Genomic DNA, 9,820 nt, shown 5'->3' with positions numbered 1-9,820 from the left:
AGTGCACCTTTTGTGTTTGTGGCTTGTTAGCAAGATAACTCAAGTATTTGTGAAATGTTGATTATAATTCTTGGTGTAGTGCTTACTATTGTCGGGACCAAGGTTAAGTTCGTTACTGAGCTTCGTGGGGGGTTTCGTTGTGACTACAGGGGGCATTTTGTTAATTTTTCTTGTGAGCAGGATAACTTTTGTATGTGTGGATGGAAGTTAATGAAATTTGATAGGCATGTTACTGTCGTGGTCTCCAAGATTGAGTTCAAAGATGAGAGTCGTGGAGGTCGTTATGTCCCCGTAATAGGACCTTTTGTGTTTAGAAATCCCCCACCTACATCTGCTTGGAGACAGCCGACAGCTGGATATAGCCAGGGAACCCCATAATGGGATGGGATCAAATGACGTTACATTGAGGGATTGTACTATAACCAGCAGGGGGAGGATAGGTTGGACATATGTCAGGTTATTTTCTACGGCCACACCCAGTAATTGCTATGGATGACGTCCACTGGAGACCTTAAATCTAATTACCTTAAATTTAAGGCAAGCGCGCAATAAAACACGAAGGGCCGAAAAACGAGATGCCTAGATTTTGGAATATACTAACTGTAGAAGTACAAATGTTAGGACACAAAGAACACAAGAAACAAGTCTTCTATTTGTCATAAAAGACAATTAACAAACAGCAGTAGTCACCCTGTTCTGATTCTTTCCTTTATAATTATAACATCTTCTCTTATTATATTTTGCGGCGCTGTCGTGACACTTTCAACACAGTAAGAATTTCTTGAACGTTTTTTTTCCAGTAACAGTCCAAACTCAAATAACGTAGGGGGGGGGGGCTAACACGGGTGACGACGCATCTGTATAATCTGCGGCAAACCGTTTCAGGGTGTTCTGTACCATAAAAATAGTACAGAGATTCTTTTGTTCTTTAGACCAAATTGATTATTAAAAAGAGTGAAGAATACGCATGTTAATTTCTCTAGAAGATGTACCTCTGACGAAGACATGAGATCTCCGACCTCTAGTTGTTCAGTGCTTTGCACACACCGCTGCATTCCCTATCATAGACTTATCTGCAGTACCGCTCCCGACCGCCGCGCCCGCGAAAATGGGCAAAACAGTCCAAAAGTTTCTGTTAATTGTCACGCAGTCAACGGCTACCACATCCAAATTTCAATCCTGTTTTGCCAAATAAGAAGATGTTGAGCTAAAGCGGCTGAATTTTCATCCACTTGCCAAATAGACCCAATATTCCTGTTAAATTGCTGTAAATTATGCTGGTTATTTGACGGTGCAATATACCCTTGCTCGTTGGAGGGAGCCACTAGCTTGATGGGCTGACTATGAAGATAAGGTTTTACCCTGGAGCTCCTGTCACACATTCGCGACTTCCCCCCAAATTTGTTGCCGAACACCAGCCGACCAGGTTCGGCTGACGTTCGGGAACACTAGGTCAGATTTAGGCCACGCCTACCTTTCTATACGAATCAAAACGAATTTGAGTTAAATTTGAGTCAAATTTGACCCCCGAACACTGCCGAGTGCTGACTTACTCCCGATTGTTTAGCCGGTGTTCTGCTGACTTACAGTCGAATTCCAGCCAACCATGGTCAAACCTCCCGACCATTGTTTTATAAGAAAGGCTAGAGAAGAGGTTGAGGTGTCCGGCCTGCAGCGGTTCCAAACACCGCCACATCCCAGAAAATCGTCACGGATGGGACCTCCATTCCAACTGACTTATTACCTTCGTCGAGAAGGATGCGTTAGGTACACCGTGCACCATGCATGGGGAGCGGTGCATGTATTGTTATGTTATCTGGTAGGTAGGTTGGGGTTTGGACAACAAAGGTCAAGGTCAATTATTGGTAATGTAGTTATTACTTATTGTTCTGTTTATGATCGCCATCATGGAATTTTGATATTTTGAAATTCACTGTTATTTGCGTCTAAGATACATGGGGAAATATTCAATGTATAAGTAATCACTTGTTTTAGTTGACAGGGCCACACTGATGACATGATTATATATCATGGCTTATTTCATTTGTCACTGAGAGGTTTGTTGGGGATCAGACTTTTCATTGGTCGGATCAAGAAGGTTTCAGTCCTTAGTCGGATTCAGCTTGCATCGTCGTGGTAATAAACGGAAATGAAGTCATCAATTATTAATGACGTTATTGATAGATGGTGTGAACAATACGGGTGCAGGTGAAAAGTTTGTCTATACCGCTGTCACAATGGTACACAGGACCGGCGGTCACGAAAGAGACAGTGACAAGAAAATATATAGGAAATAGCTGAGGTCTACCAGAATTGTTGGTTAGCTGGAGAGGGGGCTATTAGGTCTGTAATAAATACGAAAAAGGTTTACATGTTGACAAGGAAAAACTTGGAAAACATGCATGGTGCCATGATTTGAAACAGGATCAACAACCACTTGACTGAAGTGGAGTTACATTGTGTATATATGAATTGATTCCTTTTCACTTTTGCCTACCAAATATTGATCCATAACTACTCCAGGGAAAGTAATATCATATTCTTGTGCTCTTATGCGCTACGCAATGCTGAATAATAACTCTCTTCGCTTTTCATGCCACAGTCATTGGATATATCTTCTGACACTTATTTCAAGCTTAATTCGATTTGGACTTAACAGCGTGCGTGCTAACAAAGCACCACTCCGTCACCCGATTAGAAAAATGAACGCTTCCACCGTATGTACCCAATCAGTTTAACAGCTAAAAGTTTAACTCAAGCGAATTAGATTAAGTCAAGTAATTAAAATATAGAAAAGAAGCGTCCGTTGCCATCGACTGCTGGAGATGATTGTATTGTATGACGCTGTCCCAGAGGACTAGGTTTCCATGAAGCTTCGCCAGACAGTTACAGGGGACCAGGCCGAAAGCAGGACCAACCTTCCCCCGGACCTAAACATTCAGCACAGCCCTTGCAACAGGCAGAAGAAGAAAGCGTGATGCCTCTAGGACGGTAAATCAGTTCGACTTAAATCACCTATTGTTCAGTGCGTTGTATAGGAAGTATTAAATATTCAAGACTACCCCGTCTCCACGTTACCAGCGGGTCAATAGCAACACACGCACGTCTGTATGTATGTTCCGTCGTTAGCTGTGGTCAGTTGTCATTAGAAGGCCAAACTGCACTGACCAGTCGCTCTAAAGATAAACAAAATACCACCAGACTGTTGAACCTACATTGTATTGTTCTTCCCCCAGCGTTGACAACCCGTTGGTAGTTTGGAGGAGTTCGGTTTTTAACGTCGTACCGCGAGGCAGAGCATTGACCATGGCGGGGGCGAACGGACCATTATTTGATGCCGAGCAGGTCAGTTACTAAATTTCGTTTTTAAATTATACAAAATGCTGCATCTTTTTGTCATTTTTACCACAGCATTCCGAATTCCGAATATACTATCTGTATTTATACATTTAAATCTATATCTGTTTCTGTGTAGCTCATATAACCGCCCTTCGGCGTAACATACCAGCTTCTAATATTACATGTAACAGTAATAGTCTTATCTCTATGATTTTATGTCATAGGTTATGCAGTTTTGCATTCTCCTATCATTCAGTAACCCATAAGAACATTTCTTAGGCAGTACTAGTGTCACGTTTTGAAGTTATAAAAAGGTGGCGACAGAAAAAAAGAAGACTGAAAAGACACAAAACCACGCCAGCTATAAGGGATAATGTTGAACAAAACATTGCAGTATAACCCGTTTTTGTTGTTGTGAATCTTTGTTCTGTACATTTTGTATCGTGGTTACATAGTGTTAAAAATGACCAGTTTAACATACACGATGCTGGGGTGTAGAAAGAGAGAAGGAAGAGGATTCTATGAGAGTAGACTGGGCTTGTCTTCCGTCATCGTCGGGTCTTTGATCGAGTTCATGTGCGAGTCATTTGTTTTCATACCGGACTGGAAACAATCCTGCCCCGCTGTCTTATTGTTCAATTGTCGAAAACAGAGTTCACCACGCTTTGCCAGAAGTGGGGGGAACTTTTGGCCCGTCTGTAATACAAGAGTCTCCCAGCACATAGCTATCGGGTATGTTGCCACCAGAGGACCGCTTTGTATTCTTGTGTATAGGACGCCATGGTAACACAGACAAAGGCTTTTGATGACTGGCCATTTCGATGAAATAGCCTTTCAGAACTATGTCGTACCTTCGGTTTGATAAACGTATCAAGGAGAAGTATGAGATCCAGGGTCACATAGGCGTCCTACACAGTGAAATGTACGAAATAGGGTCGTTTTGTTTCCTTTTCAAACGCAGCCAAAAAGTATATTTGAGACACGTGTTGAACGTTTTACATTAATGTGGTCCGCTGTGGGATACAGAAACTCTGCATTAAGTGTTTCAGATCCAAAATCTTTCAACAAGAATTAAGAAAAAAGGTTTCTTGTTGAACATTTCTTACATACATAAAGACAAATTACTTGTATGATATAAGTGACAATGACAAGGTAGTAAAGTATTTTGTACCCTCATATGGGTCTTATATTTGTTTGTGCATCACAACCATGGCAACGATCTTAAGAGTTGTTGCAACTATGGAAAACATGAAAAATAATATCTAGTTGGTTTTGTGTGCTTTGTCGTCTTTTCAATTCATTTTTCTAACATCGCGATCGTAGATCATACATGTACATGGTGTATCCAAGTTTGGTCGCTCAACGGTCTAAATTCGGTGGAAATAATGGAGAATGGCGTTAACACATAATGTGAATAAATAACACATCATGTCGGTGAAAGTCATTGTTTAATTTGTACATTTGTTGTGTTGTGGCACAAGGAGCGGGTGTGAATCCAATCTTCCTGTCAAGAAATCACATCGTTGACAGGCTCCTTTATATGAGTTAACAAAGACTCGAAAAATACATGTAATAGCAAAAATTAAAATGGTTCAGACGGGGCAACGCGACACCACATAGCGACCTATTGTGTAGTAGTTTTCCCTGTTCCAGGGGAATTGTTAGGGGCATATTAGAAGCTTTATTACTTCATTTCAAAACATGCCAAGAGCGTCTGCCTCCTGTCAACTCCATCTGTGTGGCCTGCTGTGGTCTTGGCTGATGATGTATATGTATGAAAAGGACACAATGTCCAACCAAAACACACAAGGCTGTCAGAAGCAGGCGTACAGCACAATCAGAAAACAGAACATGATTGTAAACAAAAGAACATGCCTAGCCACGAAGGCTAGTGAAATAGTTGCAGACCTATGTGCCAAGGTTCGGCCGAACTTGCCAGCATGGGTTTCCAGCTAAGGCCCGTGGCTGGAGAGCGAGTTGAGAAAAAACACAAGATTACAAGTCAACCTTTTTGAATATTGACTTTTCATTGACAGAAAGCACGACTTAAGCTTGAATTCAGTAAAAGGGGCCACTCAGCATACACAGCTAGAAATAAATGTGAATTTGTTGGTGTTGAAAAATACGCGGCCATCTTTACAAAGTTGCAATTTTCTGTTGTGATACAAACAGAGACTTGTATCCCCATGATTACAACGTTAACCTGGTCACTAGTCTCTCCCAGGGCGTTGAGCTAGGCTTCCTTGTTACTAAGGTTCTATTACCACACAGGCTAAGCCCACCATAGGGATTTTTTCCAACCCAAATCAAATTTACAGCTCTAGTTACCAAGGGTCTTTCATCCTCCATGCTGCGCTGTAACAAAACTTTGTAAGGGGCGAGATGGCCTGTGTAGGTCATGGCAACAGTCTGGATTCCGGGCCAGTGTGTTGTGTCCTTGTAGATACACAGTTTCCTGACACAGCCGGTCTAGGGGAAACTAATCAAGAAACTGCTAATCATGTCACCAGTAATGAGGAGAAGACGACACCTGGGCAGCTTTGATGCCAATTGATCTAATTTCCTTCGCATCAGAAGGGGTTAATTAGCATAATCAGAGGACACTGACAGACCCTGACCCTAATTTTCAAGTGAATGTGGGATAAAGCTCATCGTTTTACTCGTGTTTTGGACAGTTTTTTTATCCGTGTGTCTACTGGCTCTAGATCCCCACCTTCCCTTATCCAAGTCCTTGCCCTATCTGGTATGATACTATCATACGTACAAAATGTCTCTACATTTGCTTTGAGATTAGGTAGTATACATGAAAAACGGGGAAGCTTAAGTCAAAAGACTTTATGATTTAGCGTCTTAACATCTGCTTGGAGATAATAAGTCTCATAATATGTTTGTTGTTACATAGCAGTAGATGGCATACTTTGTACCTTGCTCTACACTAACGTTTACAAAATTCTAAAAAGTCATTCAACTTTCTGAATTGTAGTGAATCGATCAAAACGAAAAACGTCTCTGAATGCCATTCTTTTATCTAAGTCGCTAAAGATAGGATAAAAAGAACAGCTTTACAGTTCAGTCGTTTTCAATTTTCGGGAATAACGTTTACATTAGATGTAGAAATATGAACGCTGTTTGGCGACATCTAATTTGATAAATTGTGAAGAAAAAAACCGTAGTTTTCTCACGCTGGTACGTGCAAGTATTCGTCTCACTAGAGATTGTCTAAATCAATTTCATAATTGTTTTTCTCACAAGGATTACAATGACGCAAGTATTGCGGTAGAAAACCTAGACGTGCTACATCTATATATATACATAGTTTGATTTCTTCTAAAAATGAGACTGATTTCACAACGATATATTCTGTTGGGAGTAATGAAGTAAGGCGAAGGTCTCCGTCTGCACGAAGTGTTCTATATGCAAAACAAACACGATATCCCCTGTCAGATAGAATTATATAGACTGGCAGACAACATTGTGTGTATGCAACAAAAGGCCATAATAGAGTCAATAACAAATCGTTCGACTGTAACGTCATATAAAGATTAGTTAAGATTGCAATTTTATAAGATGTGACGTGTGGAAAGGTCGTCTATTGTGCGTACTGTCAGGCCTGAGTCTGGACCTGTCACCGGGCCGTCAGGAATGATATTTGCGAACATTAATAACCCTAGTACATGTATACTAGTATACGGCGGCTTGAGAGACATGACAAAGACCTTTACACATATCCCATTGCATGCTGGGAGACGCAGGGCACTATGGGCAGCACAGGGGGTATCGTGTATGCTGTGCATGCGTATTGGTGTGCGGTCCAGTCTATGTTGTCATGGTATTGGTGTTGTTTGCTCCCTGAGCTTACCCACAGTGCACCACATCTCCCCATATGCAATGGGATCCGTGGATATGTCATGGACAGACCGAGAACTTGGATAATCATTGAAAATTACAAATATGACTGGTCTCTGTTAACTAAAAGATTATGAGCCCCTCCATCGTATGGCCTTTGTTTCTCAACTCCGAAATGACGATTTGTTCTACTTTTAATATGTTGTGTAGTTCGACCATACACCAGCGATGGAAGGCATGGGGATCCAGGCACCATATCACACAGAGTACACTGGGAAAGACGGGGATTGTGGTGATGACGGTAAGTCAGCTCAACTGGAGAAACCTGGGTGTTTTATCGTTCAATTGCGATTACGGTACTCAATGTCAGATTAAGGTGATGTTACTGAGTACCCTTACTTAAAATTTTGATCAAATAAAGCACTCTTCTCAAAACAGAAGGGATCTTGTCATGTATATACATGGTCACATAACATTACAATGTTAGTTACTGTTAAAGAATTTTAAAATACATTTCTTTTTACTTAATGATATCTAGGTTATGGGGGAGCCACAATTCCTCCCTGGGAGCCAGACAACACGAGCCACACCACCAGTTACACGGCCAGCACCAGTCAGCCACTGAACAACGGATCTGCGTTCATGCAGCGACCTCTAGCGACGCACGAAACACCTACGCTAGGGTCTAGAGGTAACATGGGTAAGAAAGGCCATCGCCCGACCTCGACCGGACTCTACATGAGAGTCAACGAACAAACGGTGCCCTTTCAACGCCTACGGCAGGCTCCGCACCCAAAACTCAACGAACTTCAGAACTCTAGTCGAATGAAACGACGCTTGACTGCAGGTAAATTGACTTTTCATTTGGTAATCAAAAAGTCACGTTTCTATATTATTATTATCATACACATAGGGAAGGTACAATATCGTGGGACGACAAGACAACAGCAAACTAATTTCTTTTCTTTCAAACGTCAAGGTCAGCATAAATTAAGATGCTTCCCACATATTTCGTCTGTAGGTCGGTGCCCATCTTTGCTGTTATGGTTCTATATAAGTCATTGGGACGTCACCACAGCAGAGGGCTACTCTTTCTCTAGCCTGGTATCCAGTCTATCGTGGTTGGGGAGGTTCTCTTCGCGGCTGCATGAGCTCTTCCCCGCCCGAGGTTCCCCGGTAGATTTTGCACGACGTGAGTTATAGGCGTAACACTCCTACCGGGCGGTCTGTTGAGCTGGACGAGAGAAAAATATCAGAGCCCCGAGCCTGTCCCAACCACAATAGACTGGATACCAGGCTACTCTCAGAGTTCTCGTAAAAGTGCTGATCAGAAATGCTAAAATATTTGATGTGACAGGACAGGGGTTCGAACCAGCGACCATCCGAATGTAAACTTTATCATGATACACTGAGAAAATGTTTGATTCTATCATTCAATTCTGTTCTGCAGGAAAGGGAATAGGGTGTGTGGACAAGGCGCCAATCTCGTCCGAATATGGCTCGATGTACACCAAGACGTACGGAGCAGCACCAAGGTCGTCACCGGGTTCTTACAAGAACAAGGTTTACTGGTATGAAGACAAGCTACAGAAGGTCACGTCCAAACCACTCCGGGTATCATCCAAGGCTCCTGTGTAACAGCTGAACACCAAGCAGTCGATGAAACAAATTATCAAAAGAGGCGATATTTCTTTCGAAATTATTTTTCAGTTGATGACAGTGTTAACTTGAGCCCAAACTGTACCAATCATACAAATTAAGGCAGTTCAATATGAATATATTATCGTAAAACGTTGAAAAAGAGAAAGGCGGGACTTTTCACACACTTGTTGGTGTGAATCAAAACAGCATTTTTTGTGTGTTTGACAAATCATGTGATTTTAATCACTATGCAAGAAGTGCCGTTTGGATATATTACACAAGCAAAAAAATATTCTTCCTAATTGTATCACAGTGTGTGGTTTGTGTAACATTACCTTAAACTAGAAAGGCCGACATTTGCTTGAGAGCAAATGCAGCAGATGGCTTCACCACATCCCCCATACCGAAAATGGATCTATCCTACGATGGCTGCCAATAGTCTACACCCCCATGCAGCAATGGAACCTTCCAATGCCGGAAATAGCCCAAAAGCCCTATTCTACATAACTTTAAAGTGGTGTATGTCAAAATGGTATATGTGGTGTATGTCAAATTCTTTGGACATGTGTCCAAGGTATCCCCATACCAAATTTCAGGTAATTCGGATTTAATATTAGGGCACAGGAGCCAAAAATGTACATTTTTGGTCCGAAAATAGCCAAAAAGCCTTATTTTTTCCAATTTTAAAGTGGTATATGTCAAAAGCGTGAATGACATTCTTTGGACATGTGCCCAAGGTATCCCCATACCGAATTTCAGGTCATTCAGATTTAATATTAGGGCACAGGAGCCAAAAATGTACATTTTTGGTCCGAAAATAGCCAAAAAGCCCTATTTTACACAATTTTAAAATGGTATATGTCAAAAGCGTGAATGGCATTCTTTGGACATGTGTCCAAGGTATCCCCATACCGAATTTCAGGTCATTCAGATTTAATATTAGGGCACAGGAGCCAAAAATGTACATTTTTGGTCCGAAAATAGCCAAAAAGCC

General features: G+C 41.6%; 1 protein-coding gene across 1 annotated transcript; it reads left to right on the top strand.

Annotated features, from left to right (window-relative positions):
• The first annotated feature begins 2,697 nt into the window (after positions 1–2,697).
• On the top strand, positions 2,698–9,015 carry LOC109469663. Its single transcript, XM_019768201.1, has 5 exons — positions 2,698–2,991; positions 3,237–3,345; positions 7,396–7,486; positions 7,724–8,032; positions 8,636–9,015. The coding sequence occupies exons 1-5, from the start codon at positions 2,978–2,980 to the stop codon at positions 8,821–8,823; spliced, it is 711 nt and encodes a 236-aa protein (XP_019623760.1). The 5' UTR covers positions 2,698–2,977; the 3' UTR covers positions 8,824–9,015.
• The last annotated feature ends 805 nt before the right edge of the window (positions 9,016–9,820 follow it).

Source organism: Branchiostoma belcheri, unplaced genomic scaffold, assembly GCF_001625305.1.
Source record: "Branchiostoma belcheri isolate BF01 breed outbred unplaced genomic scaffold, Haploidv18h27 scaffold21, whole genome shotgun sequence".
Lineage (NCBI taxonomy): Eukaryota > Metazoa > Chordata > Leptocardii > Amphioxiformes > Branchiostomatidae > Branchiostoma > Branchiostoma belcheri.
This window is presented reverse-complemented; position numbering and strand designations above follow the sequence as displayed.